This window comes from Aotus nancymaae, unplaced genomic scaffold (genome assembly GCF_030222135.1).
Source record: "Aotus nancymaae isolate 86718 unplaced genomic scaffold, 86718_ANA_hifiasm-v0.15.2.pri h1tg000036l, whole genome shotgun sequence".
Classification (NCBI taxonomy): domain Eukaryota; kingdom Metazoa; phylum Chordata; class Mammalia; order Primates; family Aotidae; genus Aotus; species Aotus nancymaae.
The window spans coordinates 17,172,616-17,194,317 of NW_026988450.1; the positions used below are offsets into that span (position 1 = coordinate 17,172,616).

Here is a 21,702-nt window from a genome sequence, read left to right on the forward strand (position 1 = left end):
AATTACCCTGAAAAGCTAATGTGAAGCATTTCAGGGAAAAATCGTATTAACTTACAGTTTTATTATTGATATAAAACTTCAAATACTATACAGTAAGGTGTGCTGTAGAACACTATAATACACCATTACTCATTATTCATTACTCAAATGTAATATATACAGCAATCACGAAATCAGAAATTAATGGGCAACAGCCAGTGCCTTAAGGGTGACATAACATCTATACTATTTTATTGAACAATTAAAGCACTTGCTACTTTTCTAAATATTTACACTATTACTGCTTATTTTTACAAATTCTAAATATCATTTCCCTCCAAAAAGTAGACTTTCCAGTTCTTGGCACTAATTCTTAGTCAAATAAGCCTGAAAATACTGATAACCTTTTCAGTCTTTTATTGCTCTACCACAGGCATAAGGGCTCAGGATGAGATTTCTGCATCCTAAAGAAAAGTATGCAATAGCTTAAAATTTTAAAAACTAAGTAATTGATACTCACAAGCAGGTAACATCAACTAAACTTTTTTCTTTACTAATTTTCCTTTTCTTTTACAAGAAAATAATCATTAATATACTACAAAAGCATGTAGTCTCCATAATTAAAAAATTTAAATGTCAGATATACAAGTAATGGCATTTTCTCCAATAATTCACAATTTTTACAATTTCTGCTATTTTGGAACAAACATTAAAATTCCACGATTTAAGTATCATTAAATATGAACTGAAACACTTAGCATCTCAAAGAATTATCAAGAATGGTAGAACTTGCAATTAACTCTATAACTTACATTGGTGATATAGTTCCCCCTTATTTATTAAATATACATTCTACTGAGGAATATTTTCATGTGAATAGCTCTGGTTTGAAAAATTAATTTCTTATATTGTGAAGAGCCTTAAGGTTGTACAACTTTGTTATATGATAACCTTGAATGGTAGGATACATTTACTCAACTTAGAATAGGAAGCTATTATTATAAATGGTCATTTTTAATTCACATTAAGGTAAGTGGAATTTAATCCAATTTTGCAAAGGCTTTGTTTTAGAAAAGTCTTAAGAGGGAAACCTTTCTTTGAGAACCATAAAACTCAAAATCTGTGCTGCAGTATTTTAAGTGTGGGCCAATTGAAATTACTGTTGAAAAATGAAAACAAAACTGTATTGATATTCTGAAATAAACACTTTATGATGTTGTCACTATATTGACCAGTTGAAGTGTAATTAATGACAGAAGTAAATTTTATACCTAAAAGTTAGTTATTAGTGAGGTCTACATATTTAGAGTTATTCAGTAGCAGATAGTATTGGTAGGTAACTACATAAAACAATACTTTTGTAAATTTTGCATTTAGTAGCTAACATGTGATGTCAGTATAATTCTGAAAAACCTGTCAATGAGTAGTATGAGTTGCTAGCAAGTGATCTTCCCTGAGGTAAGAGACCATATGCAAAAGTCAGTGTTCATCTCCAATGAAGTTAAGACACTTAAAAATAATGGCAATAAGGACCTGTGGCCAGGAATTATGGATGCATTTCAGATTGATATCTTAATTGCAAGCAGTAGGCTCGACTAAAAAACCAAACTAAAAATCACTGGAAGACACAGAGTCAGTATCAGTCAATAGCATTTGCTAACTTTGTCAGGACTCTACCCTAACATTTTCCAATAAAATATCTGAAACAGAGTGAAGGGGGAGAAATGGGCTTGCTCTTTAACTAGTTCCTGAGTAACCATTTTCATGGAGTTAATTATAATTCTATCTTAATATATGGCAGCGTCTTATTTTGTTCAATTTACACCAATTTATCATTACTGGTATTCTAGATATATACTATCTTCAACACTATTTGGACTTTGGGCCATCAACTCAAATTTGGTATGATTACCTATATAACGGATTATTGAAGAAAAAATATACAACTTTATTTAAATGTTTAGTGAAGAACTGCAAACAGAATTGTAGGACTGCATTTTAGTTATAATGTTACATCCAGGGCTAAAAAAAATATTTTACTTAAGATGTCTAGCTTGCACTCCAAGATGTGGCTATATCACAAATTATAGTACTAGAAAAAAAATCATTGTATAGTTATATATTTGGTTATGAAAACCATATGGAAGGACAAAGGATGATATTTAAAAACTTAAAAGAAACCCTATTCTAAAATTTCTTTGTGAGGATACCTGGTCTACTTCTCAAAAACCATCAATCGCCCCAACCAAATTTTCAGCTGATTTGAAATAATTTCAAGAAATTTAATCACTTATCAGAACTGAGCCTTTTATTCTTTTATCAAGGGAGAACCCAAACTGTTATTGTACTATTCATACCTAACTGGCTTTTAAATACATTGCTGTAGCTAGAGAAATTAACAAAGTTGTCAGAGATTAAGCCCATCTTCTAATATTCACATATGCATTCTAATTTACACTAAATGTAAGAATAGGGAGATAAAGTTTTGATATTTTATGTTAATGCTATGAGATACTTGTCAGTTATCAATGAAGAAAATATTTGTTAAAGAAAAGATGATTATATCATTTTACATGAAAGTAGTGCATTTTTTGATTAAACAGTTTTCCTGTATTTAAATCACCCGCAAAAAAGTTCCAGTGGCTGAAAAAGCCAAAAATAATTATAGTGGTTAGTGAAGTGATTTTTGTAATTTGTAGTTTAATACACAGAAGCCACTTTTACTAAGCAGTAAACAGTATTTGGTAGCTACAGCTCTTACTTTATGCAAAACTAGTGCACAACATAAAAGTTTAAAAATTTCCTGCTGTTTTGAAAGGGAGAAAATGCTTGAAAGTAAATTTAGGATGAAGATAAAATATAAAGACAAATGTGATAATGTGATAAAACTAACCCAAATATATATTTTGCTCAGATACACCTGTAAAATGTCTAGATTCTCCATTCTTTCCTTAAATAGAGTAGTTCGTTTAACAAGTAGATTCAGTTAGAGATACTTTCACAGAAAGATGACCAAAATCTGCCTTATCTGGAAACACAAATTAAAGTACTATCTATATCCCTTATGAATTAACAGGCAGAGATTTTTAAACATCTGATAAAATACTTTCTGACGTACATGTTTTTAGAATTACACACACAGTTCTGCATCTGCTACCTGTGCAAACAGAGACAGCCAGGCTTTGAATGCTCTAGGTAAGAGACTGTATTAACATACATTTTGTCTTTCAGCCATTCAAATTCAACTTAATTACAGCGAACAGAGGAAGAATAGGGGTTGAAATGTACATTTCAGAATACAGATTTGCAGAATAAAATAAAATAGTGCAATACCAATCTCAGGATAAACACTCTTTTGATGTCTTTAAGAAATAAGCATGAAAGCTGCTTCTCAAGGAAACTGGCACTAAAGATTTCATGAATACACTAAGCAAATGCCCAGCTGATCAGGGTATGATGCAGTAAAATTTGCATCTAAACCCAAGTGAAGCCAACAAATAAACACTTACGGATTATTATTATTATTATTATTATTATTTATAAAGACGGGGTTTCACGATGTTGGTCAGGCTGGTCTTGAACTCCCGACCTCAGGTGATCCGCCCGCCTTGGCCTCCAAAGTACTTGGATTACAGGCGTGAGCCACCACGCTCGGCCAACTCTTACGGACTCTAAGGAAAAAAAAAGAAAATATTTTTGGCTCCAAGGGGCACAAATATACTTAGCATATACAGGCTTAAATACCACTGATAAAAATTGTAGAACAATTAACTCATTCATAAAGATAAACTCTTATTTGTAATTCTCTGTGAATCTGACAAATGCTGAAAATTAGAGATTAGCTACTGCTACCATTATTTCTTTTTCTACCGCACTTTGCAATCAACGTTTCTGCAAGATTAAAAAAAAAAAAAATCAGATGGTTCTTGACCAAGCCAGGAATCAAAAATAATGGTAACATATTAATAACAGAGTGCACACAATTGGCTGTGTTGACTCAGACAGCAACACAACTGAATCACATTGACCTTATCAATCTAGAAGAGAGTCTTCCCCAACCTTGCACAAATCAGCAAAATGTTAACCATTACATTCTATTTTCAAGATATTTTTGCCAAGAATACATATCTCTATGAATGTGTTTACGTTCATGGAAACATCTGCATCCCACTGTCAAATAATTTTATGAATTTTAAGACACAATTTAGTTCAGATAAACTTCAAGTTTACATAAACCTTTTGATACTAATATGTGAGATGGTTAGCTTGATGACATCAACGTTAGCAAAGTTTCATTTCCCCTCCATTTCTAGCCTTTTCAGAAATCAAACATATTTAGTAAGAGAATTTTCATGTTGGAAATATTAAGACTTTCATGGAACTAAAATTACAAAGAACTGCCAATGAACCACATATATGGAAGAAAGTCATCTCAGCAGATCTAATAGCTAATTTATAGAAATTCAGAGCCAGCCTGGGCAGCAGTATATTAAAAGCTATTGCCAATCACACACTGGCTATCATGCACTGAATAACAAGATATAATTTTTGAATTATATACGTACAAGATTTTTAATGACTAATCAAGTTATGTGGCCCAGCCAACAAATAGTACATATTCACAATAAACATCTGCCTTTATTAGCCTCTAATTAAATCAAGAGTGATCCATTGGCTCAGTTGTGTTAGTCATCTCAGCATCTTGACTATCCATCTCTTCAAGCTCCTCCATGGAATTTCCCTTTTGTGCTTTTGACCTTGTGGCAAATGCTGCTCCCAGTGCATCTGCTACACAGCCATCAGTTGTTTCTATATTCAAATTTTCAGTACCACCGGTTAAAGGAAAAGACTCAGGCAAGCCAGTCCCAGACTTTGCAGAAGAACTCACAACTTCTACTTTTCTTTGAGGAACATCAGATGGTGACTGCTCTGTACTTTGATCCCGCAAGTGCTTGTCCATTGAAGCCTGAATAGAAGAAACCATTTCCTGCAATTTTTTTCGCTGGGCCTCAACCAAATCAGGATCAAGCTGCCTGCCGTCTCTCATTGTTACTACTCCAGGAGCTATTCGAATAAGCTCACTATTACTAGAAGAAGCTGAGAATACAGAAGGCTCTGTTTTAGAGGAACTACTGCTAAAGTCTGTCCCTATATTATGCTTTCTTACAACTGAAGTTTCCCTAGCTCTCGGATCAAGGTGTGGATTACCAGATGCAGTTCCTAAAGAATGCCCTTTTCCCTGAAAGGCAGTTACATTATGAAGTTGCTCAGATTTCTTTTTTACTACTCCACCACTACCTAGTTTTAATACCCCATGTGAAGGACTTGATTCCCTACTTCTTGTAGTAGCCTCTGCTCGAACCTGACTTACAGCCTCTTTAACTAAATCTTCAACATCAGGACCAATGGGGAAATGTCCTGCAGCATCCACACACAATTCCAGTCTATCTTCAGAAGCATTATAGACAAAGGTTTTGCCAGGCAGATGTGGAAAAGTACAATGCTTGCCATCAGCCATACCTAAAAAGGGGGAAAAGATATTTAACATATTAAAATCTTAAGGTATTAGCAAAAGTGTAGTAAAGACAATTATAGTTAAAATAGTGAATTTTAAATAACAATTTACAGATAACAGCTGTCAAAACAAAATTCATTAGAAAAGAATTTACTGCATTACAAAAAAGAACCATTACCATAGACCCTAAAGTAGTTCTCCCCAGAGATCTTTTAAAAAAAAAAATCATCCTATTAGCAAAGTTAAGAATGGGGCTTCAGGCAGGGCAATGGCTCATGCCTGTAATCCCAGCATTTTGGGAGGCAGAGGCCTGTGGTGTCAGGAGCTAGACTGACTAACATGGTTAATCACCATCTCAACTGAAAATACAAAACATTACCCAGGCGTGGTGGTGGGCGCCTGTAATCCCAGCTACTTGGGAGGCTGAGGCAGGAGAATCACTTGAACCCGGGAGGGTGAGGTTGTAGTGAGCCATGACTGCGCCATTGCACTCCAGCCTGGGCAACAAGAGCGAAACTCCATCTCAAAAACAAACAAACAAACAAAAAGAATGGTGCAGTGGCTCACACCTGTAATCCCAGCACTTTGGAGGCCAAGGTGGACAGATCATGGGGTCAAGAAATTGAGACCATCCTGGCTAACACGGCGAAACCCTGTCTCTACTAAATATACGAAAAATTAGCCAGGTGTGGTGGCACACGCCTGTAGTCCCAGTTATTTGGGAGGGCAAGGCAGGAGAATCGCTTGAACCCGGGAGGTGGAGGCTGCAGTGACCTGAGATTGCACCACTGCACTCCAGTCTGGGTGACAGAGCAATACTCTGTCTCAAAAAAAATATATATATATATATTTTTTTAAAATAAGATATCCCATAGTTAAATACCTATTCAATTAAATTTCTTTGAAATAATTCTTATTCATTTCTGGTAGGCCAGAACCACCCAAGTAAGCCTGGGTTATGGATGCTTCTCACCAGGCTCACTGCTATTTATTTCTCCTGGTCCACTAATGCAGTAGCAGCAGATAAAAACTTAAAACTTCTTTTATTTTCTAGTCAAGGAGTTGGTCTCACTACAGGGTATTTAAAAATTTTATACTTGTTTCAGCCTCCATATTTTTAAAAAATCATGTGTTTTTAAAAATCCATTCCTTTACACTTTAAATGTGTCACTCTAAGTATACCCCACATACGTGACAGTAAGGGTTTTCCAATTTACAAAATTATATACTTTCTATTTTGAAAAAATAAGATAAAGAACTTTTTATAATATATGGTACATAGTAATATGTTTACGGCAAAATATAAAGGCAAAAAGCAAACTAATTTTGCTACAGAAATTCAAAAAGGAGGGATAATGAATAAATCAGAAATGTTTTGTGGGCATTTAGGCATTCTCCAGTTTTACAGGATATTAAGAATAGTTCCTTCTTCCTTGAAAAGTGCTTCAATGGTTCTAATTTATCTCTCTGAGAATATTCCAAATAACCAGAGAAAATAACTCAACTGCAAGTGAATAAATCACATATGTTAATTTCAAATAAACATTAATTTCAATGGTAGGTAAAGTATCAATTAATAAAAGTCCAAGTAGAATTTCCTCTTGACACATTTTCAGCAGAGATAACTGACAAAAAGAGACCTGCAAAAGTTGAAGTCTTGAGATGAGGTCTAAATACTACTTTTCTGGGTACATCTGGAATCAGTTTATTGGCTACCAATCCCTGTTCTCAGAGATCTATACACTATAGCTCAGGAAACAAAGGTAGCAAAGAAGAGAATTTTATAAGGCCAAAACTGCCTCAAGGCAAAGCTTTTAACATCCCTCTGAGTAGATAACATCTACAGAGCCTCACTATGTGCCAGGAACTAAAATAGACTCTGATGATTTAAAAATAAAACACCATAATTCTTAGAAGACAGATACAAACAGATTATTATAATACAATTGGGTAGGTATAATGATGGGCATATTACTCATTTCACTCAATTATTTAAGAATTAAATGAGAAAACATTTAAGCACATTAAAAACATTAAAACATCTAAGCACATACCACAGTGCCTAATATCAATCAGGTAGTGAATACGTTTTAATTCTTCTATTAGAGCAAAAAGGTTTTGTGGCCAGGTATGGTGGCTCACAACTGTAATCCCAGCACTCTGGGCGGTGGAGACAGGCAGATCACTTGAGGTCTACTAAAAATACAAAAATTAGCCGAGTTGGGTGGCATGCATGCCTGTAATCCCAGCTACTGGGAAGGCTGAGGCAGGAAAATTGCTTGAACCCAGGAAGCAGATGTTGCAGTGAGCCAAGATGGCACCACTGTACTCCAACCTGGGCAACAGAGCAAGACTCCATCTCAAAAGAAAAAAAGAAAAAAAGGTGTTGCATTTGTTTCCAGGTTGCTACTGTGGTTCTTTCTCTTGGCTATCCCTAGAAAGAGTCATAGTTCCACACATGTTCATCGCAGTATTACTTACAATGAAACAATGGAAAAAAATCTAAATTTTCAAAAAGAAATGATTAAGTAAATTATTTCCTAGCTACTTGATGGAAATATATGCAGCTATTAAAATTTAGATAAATAGGCTGGGAGGAGTGAGCAGTGGCTCACACCTGTAATACCAGTACTTTGGGAGGCCAAGGCAAGTGGATCAAGAGGCCAGGAGTTCAAGACCAGCCTGGCCAACATAGTGAAACCCAATCTCTACTAAAAATACAAGAATTAGCCAGGCATTGTGGCACACGCCTGTAGTCCCAGCTATTCAGGAGGCTGAGGCAGGAGACTCATTTGAACCGGGAGGCGGAGGTTGCAGTGAGCTGAGATTGCAGCACTGCACTCCAGCCTAGGCAACAAAGCAACATTCTGTCTCAAAAAAAAAAAAAAAAAAAAATCAATGGATATAGTTTAAATACAATACAAATACTGTTGTGATACTTTTAAGTATTGTTTAGAATTTTTGGCAGGTATAGAGAGATTGTTTAGGTTTTATATATTCCTTTGAATTTTAAGAAGCAAGGCACATTAAAATTTCTCTCACATATCAATTTAATTACTCATATATGCTAATGACATGTATACTAGTACTTATATTATTCTTTACACTAAAAAACTGGAAACTACCCAAATGCTCATCAGCAGAACAATGAATAGTGTCAAAACAAACAACAGAATACTATGCAGCAGTGAAAATGAATATAGATGAACTCAATAACATGGATATATCTGAAAAAGTGTTGCTAAACTAAACAAGTCAGCCAGGTGTGGGGCTAATGCCTGTAATCCTAGCACATGGGGAGGCTGAGGCAAGTTGACATACTTGAGCCTAAGAATTTCAGCCTGGGCAACATAAGGAGACCTTGCCTCTACAAAAAATTTAAAAAATTAGCTGGGTGTGATGACACATGCCTGTAGTCCCAGCAACTTGGAAGGTCAAGGCAGGAGGATCACTTGAACCTGGAAGGTGGAGGCTGCAGTGAGATATGATCATACCACTGTGCTCCAGCCTGAGAGTAAAACCCCATTTCAAAAAAGACAAAAACAAACAAACAAACAAACAGAAAGTATTTGCTGGGCGAGGTGGCTCACGCCTGTAATCCCAGTGCTTTGGGAGGCCAAGGCGGGCGGATCATGAGGTCAGGAGTTCAAGATCAGCCTGGCCAACATGGTGAAACCCCATCTCTACTAAAAACACAAAAACATTAGCCAGGTGTGGTGGCAGGCGCCTATAAACACAGCTACTCGGGAGGCTGAGGCAGGAGAATCACTTGAACACAGGAGGCAGAGGTTGCAGTGAGCCAAGATGGCACCAGAGCGCTCCAGCCTGGGCAACAGAGTGAGACTCTGTCTAAAAAAAAAAAAAAAAACAAAAGAAAAAGAAATAATAAAAGAATGTATACAACATAATTCCATTTTTATAAAGTTCAAACATAGGCAAAACTGAGTATTATAAACTTAAAAATAAATTTGCCATTTATTTCTTCATTTCTCTGTACAAAAATCTGCAAGAAAACTTACTATATATATTTTTTGTGGGGGACAGGGTTTCACTCTGTCAACAAGGCTAGAGTATGTGATCATGATCAGTGGCATAATCATGGCTCACTGCAGCCTTGACCTCTTGGGCTCAAGCAATCCTCCCATCTCAGCCTCACCAGTAGCTAAGACTATAGGCGCATGCCATCACACCCAGCCAATTTTTGTATTTTTAGTAGAGACGGGGTTTCATCATGTTGCCAAGACTGGTCTTGAACCCCTGGGCTCAAGCGATCTGTCCACCTTGGCCTTCCAAAATGCTGGGATTACAGGCATAAAACATCACACCTGGCAGAAAACTTACTGTATTTTAAGCCAATTAATTTTACTCTATTTTATTTTTTTGTTGGGGTGTTGGGGGGAATGGGATCTGCTCTCAGCTCTGTTGCCCAGGTTGGAGTGCAGTGGCGCGATCTCGGCTCACCGCTGCCTCCGCCTCCTGGTTCAGGCGATTCTCATGCCTCACCCTCCCAGGTAGCCAGGATTCCAGGTGCCCGCCACCATACACAACTAATTTTTGTATTTTTTGTAGAGATGGGATTTCACAATGTTGACCAGGTTGCTCTCAAACTCCTGACTTCAAGTGATTCGCTCACCTAGGCCCTCCCAAAGTGCTGGGGTTATAGGCATGAGCCACCGTACCCAGCCTAAGCCAGTGAATTTTCGAATACCTTTCCAAATATGAAGAACAGAAATAGTAATAGTATACTTTAGTTATAATGGGGAATACTGTTATTCAAATGTAGATGTAACCATCTATATGTTAAGGTGGATTTGAATACAATAAGAGAGGTATGTATGCTCCTTTCCTGTTTTTGGAAGATGGAGGTAAATGCCTGGGATTGAGAGTGGTTGACATGTTTTGATTCTTTGACTACAGGATGATGATGATGATGATGATGATAATGATAATAAAAATGTGAGCTAAATGATGAGAACACATGGACACATAAATAGGAACCACCACCACATGGGGGCCTTTTGGAGGGTAGTAAGTGGGAGGTGGGAGAGGATCAGGAAAAATAACCAATGGGTGCTAGACATAATATCTGGGTGATGAAATAATCTGTATAACAAACCCCCATGACACAGGTTTACCTATGTAACAAACGCACACTTGTATCCCTGAGCTTAATAATAATAATTTGCCACATGAATCTGTTACAAAATATAGAGAAAAATTTACTGGCTGGGCACAGTGGCTCACGCCTGTAATCCCAGTACTTTGGGAGGCTGAGGAGGGTGGATCACCTCAGGTCAGGAGTTCGAGACCAGCCTGGCCAACATAGCAAAATCCTGTCTCTACTAAAAATACAAAAATTAGCCAGGCATGGTGGCAGGTGCCTGTAATACCAGCTACTCGGGAGGCTGAGGCAGGAGAACTGCTTGAATTTGGGAGGCGGAGGTTGTGGTGAATGGAGATTGTGTCACTACACTCCAGCCTGGGTAACAGAGTAAGATTCCATCTCAAAAAAAAAAAAGAAATTTACCACAAATGTCAGAAAAAATTCTATTTTGGAAGGTAAATTACTTTTCTGAGGATGATCCATTTCAATTGGCTGTGTTATAGTCAGAATTTCAGTTCTGTAAATAACAGCTGGAATTCTTGTAACAACAAACATTTTCTAAGTATTTATTAGGTATCAGACCATTTGCTAACTGCTGTACATCCACTATTTCCTTTGATCCTCACCATCACCCTGACATTATCATACCCACTTTACAAATAAACTGACACTTAGAAGTAAGAGTGTAAAAAATCCAGAATTTGATCTCAGATGTTCTGATTCTGACACAGAAAGGAGGCAGGGAAATACTAGGCAGAAAAGGGCAGGGTCCCTGGTGGAGGCTCACCATCAAGCCTGGACCTATGGCCCAAAGTGAGAACATGTATTCGTGTTTTCTTGCTCAAATGTTGCTTTTTTTGCCTGTCCTGTCCCCCATCCTGTACCCATAAAAACCCCAGGCAGACCAGCAGACCAGCAGAGTGGCAGAGAAGGACAGAAGAGAAGAAACAACTGGATGTCAGAGAGAAGCAGCTTGACTTCAGAGGGATGGCTTGACAGGGGTACTTCAGAGAAGAGTTTGGCCGGGGACAGCTGAACTCCAGGGGAAGACCACCTTCCTACTCCATCTGATTTCCAGCTCCCCATCCCACTGAGAGCCACTTCCACCACTTAGTAAAATCCTCCACATTCACCACCCTTCAATTCTTTCGTGCAACCTAATTCTTCCTGGATGCCAGACGAGAACTTGGGTACCAAGAGGGCGGGTGCAAAAGGCTGTCACCCTGACCCTCCACTGAGCTGTTGAACACTTAAGCTATCTGTGGATGGGAAAGCTAAAAGAGCACACGTGCCCTCTGGGGGTCACAGGTACCTCCCAAGACACTGCTGCAGGGCTGCACAGAGTTGGCCCCACAGAGTCCTACTCCTGTTGGTGTCCAGAACCACTTGTCCTGGCCCATGTATCTGCTGACCTGGGTGCTGCCCGTCCCATGAGGGGTTGAGAGCTGTGGGCTGAGTAAGTAAGCCAACCCCTTCAGAGAAATTACCTCTTAATGATAAATACCACATGTAACATTCTAAGAAATATAACAACTCGGCCGGGTGCAGTAGCACACGCCTGTAATACCAGCACTTTGGGAGGCCAAGGCAGGTGGATCATAAGGTCAAGAGATTGAGACCATCCTGGCTAACATGGCGAAACCCTGTCTCTACTAAAAATACAGAAATTAGCTGGGTGTGGTGGCGCATGCCTGTAGTCCCAGCTACTCGGGAGGCTGAGGCAGGAGAATTGCTTGAAGCCGGGAGGCGGAGGTTGCAGTGAGCTGAGATCATGCCACTGCACTCCAGCCTGGTGATACAGCAAGACTTGTCTCAAAAATTAATAAAAAAAAAAGAAAGAAAGAAAGAAGACAACTCTATTGAAATACAGTTTACATACAATTCACCCTTTTTAAGTATATAACTGAATGGTTTGGTATATATATATATATAGTTTATATATATATAGTTTTTTTAAGAGACAGAGTCTCCCTCTATCACCCAGACTGCAGTGCAGTAGTGCAATCATAGCTCACTGCAGTCTCAAACTCCTGGGCTCAAGTGATCCTTCCATGGCGGGCTCCCAAAGTGCTGGGATTACAGGTAGAGCTACTGTGCACATCCAGTTTTTAGCATATTCACACAGTTGTGCAACTTTTAGAACAGTTTCATCACCCCAAAAAGAAACCCTGATCCTTAGCAGTAATTCCCTCTACCTCATTCCCAGCCCTAGGGAAACCACTGATTTACTCTGTCTCTCTAAGTGTTCCCATTCTGGATATTTCACTATATGCTCTTTTGTGACTGGCTTCTGTCATATGACATAGTGTTTTCAAGGTTCATCCGTGATGTAATGAGTACGAATACTTTACTACTTTTTATTGCCAAATAATATTCTATTGTATGGTTATACCACATTTTATTTATCCAATCATCAGTAGATGGACATTTGGGTAACTTCCATTTTAGGCTATGATGAATAACTTGCCTATGAACACTTGTGTACAGATTTTGTGTGGACATATGTTTCCATTTCTCTTGGGCATACACCTAAGAGTGGAATTGCTCAATCATACAGTACCTCTACATTTAATCTTTTGTGGAAATGCCAAAATTCCCAAGTGGCTGCACCATTTTTACATTTCTACAAGCAGCGTATGAGGGTTCCAATTTCTCTACATTCTCGCCTACAATTCTTCCTATGCAACGTTTGGACCACAGCCAGGCTAGTGAGTATGAAGTATTATATCATCCCATTTTTGTTTTGATTTGCATTCCCCCGATGACTAATGATGTTGAGCATCTTTTCACATATGATTGGCCATTTATATATTTCCTCTGGAGAGAAATCTATTCATATCCTTTGCCCATTTTTAACTGTTATTTGTCATTTTTGTTTAGTTGTAAGAGTTCTTCATATTCTAGATACAAATCCATTCTCAGATACATGGTTTGCAAAAATTTTCTCCCATTCTGTGGGTTGTGTATTTACTTCCCCAATGGTATCATTGGTAGCACAGAAGTTTACTTTTTATCTACTTTTTTCTCTTATTGTGTGTTCATTTTCATATCTAAGATTATACCTAATTCAAAGTCAATACATTTTATGCCTATGTTTTCTTCTAAGAGTTTTCTAGTTTTAGCAATTAAACTTATGTCTTTGATCCATTTTGAATTAATTTTGTATATGGTATGAGGTAGAATCAAACTTCAATATTTTTCATGTTGATAGATCTAATTGTCTGAGCACCACTTGTTGAAAAGACTATTCTTTCCCCACTGAACTGTCTCAGCAATACAGTTAACATTTAAAAAATAATGTCAAACTAAAACAAAACTATTTTGAAAATAGTAAAGACAGCCATCCCCATACCATCCCCTTATCCACCAACCCCCTCCCACACACAAAACACAACGAAGGAAGTTATTTGCAGTTGCATGGCATACAGTGCATATAGATCCAGATTACTGGAATCCCCATAATCAATCCTAATTAAATACTAACTTCTAAAAACCACTAATTAGTATCTATATTTCAGAAAGTAGAATAAAAAAAGAAAAGAAAACAAAGTAGACTGAAATGAAAGATAAAAAGTTTAAAAGGGATGTAAAAAGGCTGGGTACAGTGGCTCACACCTGTAATCTCAGCATTATGGGAAGCTGAGGTGGGCAGATTACCTGAGGTCAGGAGTTTGAGACCAGCCTGGCCAACATGACAAAATCCCAGCTCTACTAAAAATATAAAATTTAGCTGGGCATGGTGGTACATGCCTGTAATCCCAGCTACTTGGGAGGCTGAAGCAGGAGAATCACTTGAACTCTGGAGGTGGAGGGCGCAGTGAGCCGAGATCGCACCACTACATTACAGCCTGAGCAACAGAGTAAGACTTCGTCTCAGAAAAAAAAAAAAAGGCGGGGGGAAGGGGGGAGATGTAAAAAAAAAAAAGGGAAGGAATGCTTAGAGAGAATTTTATAGCTTTAAATGCCTATATTAAAATACAATTTATAGGCTGGGCGCAGTGGCTCATGCCTGTAATCTCAGCACTTTGGGAGGCCAAGGTGTGTGGATCTTTTGAGGCCAGGAGTTAGAGACCAGCCTGGCTAACAGGGCAAAACCACATCTTTACTAAAAATACAAAAATTAGCTGGGTATAGTGGTGCATACCTGTAATCCCAGCTACTCGGTAGGCTGAGGCATGAGAATTCCTTGAACCCAGGAGGAGGAGGCTGCAGTAAGCTGAGATTGCACCACTGCACTCCAGACTGGGCGACAGAACGAGACTCTGTCTCAAAAAATAAAATAAAGAAATTAGAAAGAAAAGAGCAAATTAAACCTAAAGAAAGCAGAAGGAAGGAAAAATAAACATAAAAGCAGAAATCAATGAAACTGAAATCAGAAAAATAACATTCGACCAAAAAAACCCTATGAATTCAAATGCTGTTTCTTTGAAAAGATCAACAACCAAACTGGTCACTCCCAAAAAGAAAAAAAAAGAAAAAGAAAAGAAAAAGGAGGCACAAGTTGCCAAGATCAGAAATGAAAGAACTACAGATTCTACAGACATTAAAAAGACAACAATAGGGGAATATCAGAAACAACTTTATGTCAATACATTTGATAACTTGGATGAAATGGACAGATTTCTTGAAAGATAAAACTAACAAAGCTTACTCAAGAAGAAATAGATAACTTTAAGAGTATTCTATTAAATAAACTAAATTTGTAGTTAAAAAATTGCCTAACAAAGAAAACTCCAAGCAAAAATGACTTCACTGGTGAATTCTACCAACTAAAATAAAACTATTAAAAATCTACCAGAAAAGAGAAGAAAAGAGGAAGCAATGCTTCTCAATGCTATCTTATGAAGCCACCCTAATTAAACAGTCTTACAAGAAAACTATACAGATAATTATCCTTCATGAACACAATCACAACACTCAACAAAATATTAGCAAATTAAATCCACCAGGTAAAGTTGGTTCAATATTCAAAAAAATCAATGTAATTCACCCTATCAACAAACCAAAAGAGAAAAACCATATGATCATCTGGATACATGTAGGAAAAGAGCACCTGACAAAATTCAACATCCACTCACAACATAAACTCTCAGCAAATCCAGGAATAGAAAGGAATGTCCTCAATCTTACAATCTTAAGATTGTAAAATCCTTAATCAGGCACTCCCTGTATATTCTGCTTGCTCACCTGCAAACTGAATACTTCCAAGACATGGAAAAAGAAAATAATGTCTACTCTCACCTTTCCTACTCAACACTGAACTAAAGACCCTAGCCATTGCTAATAAAATTGTCTTTTATTTCCAAACACATGATGACCTATATAGACAAGAATCTGCTAAAAAAAATTGCTTAAATATGTGAGTTTGGCAAGGTCATACACAGGGTACAAGGGCAATGTTAAAAAAAAATTTTTTTTATTGGCTGGGTGCAGTAGGTCACACCTGTAATCCTGGCACCTTGGGAGGCCAAGGCAGGGGGATTACTTTGAGCTCAGGAGTCTGAGACCAGCCTGGGCAATATGGTGAAACCCTGTCTCTACAAAAAATACAAAAATTAGCTGGGTGTGGTGGCTCAGGCCTGTGGTCCCAGCTACTAGGGAAGCTGGGGCTGGAGACTGGGGCTGGAGAATTACTTGAGCCTGGTTGGCGGTTGGGGGTGGGTGGCGGAGGCTGCAGTGAGCCAAGATTGCGCCACTGCACTCCAGCCTGGGGGACAGAAACAGACCCTGCATCAAAAAAAAAAAAAAAGAAGAAGAAAGCCAATTTTATTTCTATACACTAGAAATGAATAATAGAAAATTTAAAATTTTTAGAAGCACCTTCTACCATATCATCCAAAAAACAAGTATTTCATGGTCTAAATCTAACAAACTATGTGCCAGACCTATATGCTGTAAATTACAAAATTTTGATGAGAGATATGAAGGATTTAAATCAATGAAGAAATATAACATTTTTGGCCAGACACAGTGGCTCATGCCTGTAATCCCGGAACTCTGGGAGGCTGAGGCAGGGAGATGACTTGAGCCCAGGAGTTCAAGACTAGCCTGGGCAACATGGCAAAACCCAATCTCTACAAAAAATTACAAAAATTAGCAGGGCATGGTGGTGCGCACCTGTAGTCCCTGCTACTCAGGAGGCCAAGGTTGAAGGATCAACTGAGCCAGGGAGGTTAACGATGCAGTCAGCTGTGATTGTGTCACTGCACTCCAACCTGGGTAACAAAGTGAGACCCTATCTCAAAAAACCAAAAACAAGAAATATAACATCTTCATGAATCTAAAGACTCAATGTTGTCAAGATATCAACTGTCCCTAATTTGATCTACACAGATGCTCCTCAACTTACAATGGGTTACAGTCAGATAAACTCGTAAGTCAAAATGCATTTTTTTTTTTTTGAGATGGAGTCTTGCTCTGTCACCCAGGCTGGAGTGCCAGTGGTGTGATTTTGACTCACTGCAACCTCTGCCTCCTAGGTTCAAGTGAGTCTCCTGCCTCAGCCTCCCAAATAGCTGGGATTACAGGCATGCACCACTGTGTCTGGCTAATTTTTAAATTTTTAGTAGAGATGGAGTTTCACCATTTTGCCTTTGGGGGTGGCTTGCCTCGGCCTCCCAAAGTGCTGGGATTATAGGTGGCATGTACCACCATGCTGCCTGTCTAATTTTTTGTATTTTGAGTTGAGATGGGGTTTCGCCATGTTGCCCAGGTTGGTCTTGAACTCCTGAGCTCAAGCAATTCTCCTGCCTTGGCCTCCCAAAGTGCTAGGATTATAAGCATCTGGGATTACAAGCATGAGCCACTGCACCTGGCCTGCTACCTATTTATATAATTCATTATTATTATTTTTTATTTTTATCAGACAGGGTCTTGCTCTGTCACCCAGGCTGGAGTGCAGTGGTGTGATTGTAATTTGCTGCAGCCTCAACCCTCTGGGCTCAAGTGATCCTCCTCCCTCACTATCTGAGTAGCTGGGACTACAGGCATGGGCTACTATGTCCAACTACAGTCCCAGCCCTTTGGGAGGCCGAGGGCGGTGGATCACTTGAGGTTGGGAGTTTGAGACCAGCCTGACCAACATGGAGAAATCCTGTCTCTACTAAAAATACAAAATTAGCTGGGCGTGGTGGCACATGCCTGTAATCCCAGCTACTTAGGAAGCTGAGGCAGGAGAATCACTTGAACCCAGGAGGTGGAGGTTGCAGTGAGTCAAGATCATGCCGTTGTACTCCACCCTGGGCAACAAGAGTGAAACTCGGTCTCAAAAAAAAAAAAAAAAAAAAAAAGAATCATACACACAATTTAAGTGAGAAAAGACTAGCGACAAAGTAATAGATTTTTAGTAATACTAGCAGAAAACATAGCTGACCATGTCAGGGTAATAATCTATTTTAACTAGGAAAACTACTAAAGAATATAAACCTAAAATTAACTTTGAAAATATTTTAGCACAAGACTATATGAACTTCCTTACTCTTAAAATAGCTTGAGTAGAGCTATTATTAAAGAATAAAATCAAATTATACCCATGGTTTTCTTCATAATACTGTAGAATACACCACCCTGCTGAAACATGTGAGGAAGTCCCTTTGCATAAGACCATACATCTTCTCCTGTAAGACAAAAACAGACATAGTATTAGCAACAAACAAAAGAGTTACATCTAGGGTTGCTTTAGTAAGGATTAGCTTAGAATAAACATCAAGGCAGAACTCTTAAATGATTGAAACAGCCTGATATGCCATACAGAGATGATACTGAGTGACAGAATTGTGGCATACTAGAAAACACATGGCCTATCTAAATGTGCCAGGCACTGCCAAGTATTGTCATGGAAGAGTACACACCTAGTGTTTTGAGACCATGTGGCTTTTCAAGAGAAGCCAGAAATTCAAGTTTTTAATATGAATTCTCCCAATTTCAAAATGTAGGAACTAATTAAAAAGCATCTTTAAAACTGCATGAGTCAACAAACACGGTGGCTCATGCCTGTAATCCCAGTACTTTGGGAGGCTGAGGCAGGTGGACAGCTTGAGCTCAGGAGTTCTGATACCAGCTTGAGCAACATGGTGAAACTCCATCTCTACAAAAAAAAAAAAAAATTAGCCAGAGATGGTGGCATGTGTCTGTCATCCCAGCTACTAAGGGAGCTGAGGCAGTGGAGGGGCAGGGGGGACCCCTTGTGCACGGAAGGTTGAGGCTGCAGGGAGTGGTGTTTGCATCACTGCACTCTAGCCTGAGTGACAAAGTGAGACCCTGTTTCAAAAACAGAAAAAAACAAAACAAAACCTCGAGCCAGTACAGTTAATATTAGGCATGATGAACAAAATATATCTGAAGACTCAATCCAGCTCAAAGGAAACTAGTCTGTAAACTCTGTACTAGAACAGGTAAGACTGTTGAAAGATATTTTTGGGCCAGGCACGGTGGCTCACGCCTGTAATCCCAGCACTTTGGGAGGCTAAGGCAGGCGAATCACCTGAGGTCAGGAGTTTGAGACCAGCCTGGCCAACATGGTGAAACCCTGTCTCTAGTAAAAATACAAAAATTAGCTGAATGTGGTGGCACATGACTATACTTATAGCTACCTGGGAGGCTGAGGCAGGAGAGTTGCTTGAACCCAGGAGGCAGAGGTTGCAGTGAACAGAGATCATGTCATTGCTCTCTAGCCTGGGCTACAAGAGCAAAACTCCATCTCAAAAAAAAGAGATATTTTTGAAAGTAAAATATAAAATTGTACATATAAATTTTATATTTATGTTAAAACCAAGAAATAAACAGAAGGGGCTATTTCAGTATTTATTTCATTAAAAAGTTTCAAATAAAAAGTAAAGAACGATCATCACTTTTGAAGAAGTCAATAAAGAATGGCAGGAACATGGCCGGGCATGGTGGTTCAGGCCTGTAATTCCAGCACTTTGGGAGGCCAAGGTGGGTGGATCACCTGAGGTTAGGAGTTCAAGACCAGTCTGACCAACATGGAGAAACCCTGTCTCTATTAAAAATACAAAAAATTAGCCGGGTGTGGTGGTACATGCCTGTAATCTCAGCTACTTGGGAGGCTGAGACAAGAGAATCGCTTGAACCTGGGAAGTGGAGGTTGCAGTGAGCTGAGATTGCACCATTGCACTCCAGCCTGGGCAACAAGAGTGAAACCCCGTCTCAAAAAAAAAAAAAAAGAAAAGAAAAGAATGGCAGGAACATAACAGTTATTATGGTTGTTTTTATTTGCTTCTTTCAAGTTTATGCTCTAATCTGCTAATGTATATGTATGACTTTTATGATCAGGAAGTTTTTAATTTTAACAAAAAAAATGTTAACTTTTGAATTCTCTACTTGAAGATTATATTGTTGGACCTGAGCTCTGAAAAGTTGTGACAGTGCTAATTAATCACTATGTATTTACAACATATCTGAGTTCTAATCCTGCCCCACATTCATAAATAGAATATGACTTTGTGTGGCAGTGGCTAAACTTACCTTCAGTATACCAGCTTAAAGTAGGTAAGTTTTAGAAGAGTTGGTATTTAAAGTATCAGTTAACCAAAACGTTTACTTTAAACACTACTAATGATGCAGTACTACTAGAACAGCTATATTTAAGGGTGGACACACAGACATTTAAAATTCTGAATATTAATGAGTTCACAAATAAAGAAATATATTAATAACTCCTAGTAATTGCTGAACTTATTATTAAACCTCACTTGGATAAATTATTTCTATGATGACAGCCTTTCATTTAGTTATTGTCAGTGTTGTCCTAAACATACTTAATATTTTCTAAAATATTCTAGGATAGCATTTATTTGGAAGATATATCAAAAAAAGATATGGCAGCATTTAATTTTTTTGGTAAGAATCTAAACAGGGCTGGTCTGAAGGTAGTGAGTTATCTCAACTGACTGTTCAGTTACAGTTGAACTCCTTGTTCTACCATTTCCCCCCTTCTCACTACCTGCACTTGACTAGTCCAAACAAACAAAAACCACAAGATTCTGAATTGGTGCCAAAATGGTGAACTCCTTAGAACTGACCAACTGATTAATAAGAAAAATCACATCTCTTAGTACTTTACATACCTAGTTATTCCTAATTTAAGCAGATAAATCACTTACTCTACTGCCGTGTTTCTCAACTTTATTTTCATTATCTCCCCAAAAGGAGCCTTTATAAACATTATTTTCCTAGTCCTTTCCATGCCCTCAAGATATTTGAATTACACAGATAAACTTTATATCTGTTTATGTACTGCATATACATCTTAGTGTTATATATTAATGAGCAAGATTTTTTTCACCCTTCCTCCCCCAAGAACAAATTTTCACCCCCTTCAAAGCAACATGGCTCCAATGTTCTATTGCTTTAAGGGAAAGACCATGTACGTCCCTATTATCTACGAAGCTCTGAGCAGGCTCTTCACATAGTTTCATTAACTCATCACCACTAAGCCCTACAGACAAGAAAACAAGCTCAGAGAGCTTAAATAACTCATCCAAGATCACACAGTTAGTAAGTGATAAAGCCAGGATTTGAATCTTGTATATCAGTCCAAAGCTTATTCCCCTCCTTTCCATTGACATCCTCTACTAAAGGTCAAATTGGATGGGCGCAGTGGCTCACGCCTGTAATCCCAGCACTTTGGGAGGTCAAGGTGGGCAGATTACCTGAGGTCAGGAGTTCGAGACCAGCCTGGCAAACACGGTGAAACCCCGTCTTTACAAAATATTAAAAAATTAGCCGGGCGTGGTGGTTCACGCCTGTAATCCCAGCTACTCAGGAGGCTTAGGCAGAATTGCTTAAGCCCGGGGGAGACAGAGGTTGCAGTGAGCAGAGGTCATGCCACCTCCGGCCTGGCTGACAGAGGGAGACTCTGCCTCAAAAAAAAAAAAAAAAAAAGGTCAAATTGTGTTACAACAAATTTGAAAGACCTATCCAGTCTTTTCTTATAGTAATTCATGGCATCAACAACCGGTTGGAGAAAAAAATAGGTAATTTCTTTTGGTATACAAATATCTCCACTGAAGGTCATGTTTGTTGCTAACAAAAATGAGGAAAAGGATTAGACATCAGGAAGCAGGGGTTTTGACAATTTGCACAA

The 21,702-nt window shown here is 38.3% G+C and overlaps 1 protein-coding gene across 1 annotated transcript in view; it reads right to left on the reverse strand.

The window, feature by feature from the left end:
- Positions 1-379: 379 nt before the first annotated feature.
- VCPIP1 (valosin containing protein interacting protein 1) overlaps positions 380-21,702 on the reverse strand; it is a 33,684-nt gene continuing 12,361 nt past the window's right edge. The window contains exons 2-3 of the mRNA XM_012463686.2: positions 18,128-18,214; positions 380-5,499 (exon numbers count right to left, since the gene is read on the reverse strand). Coding sequence (XP_012319109.1) covers positions 4,637-5,499; positions 18,128-18,214 — 950 coding nt within the window. The 3' untranslated portion in view covers positions 380-4,636. The remainder of the gene's footprint in view (positions 5,500-18,127; positions 18,215-21,702) is intronic.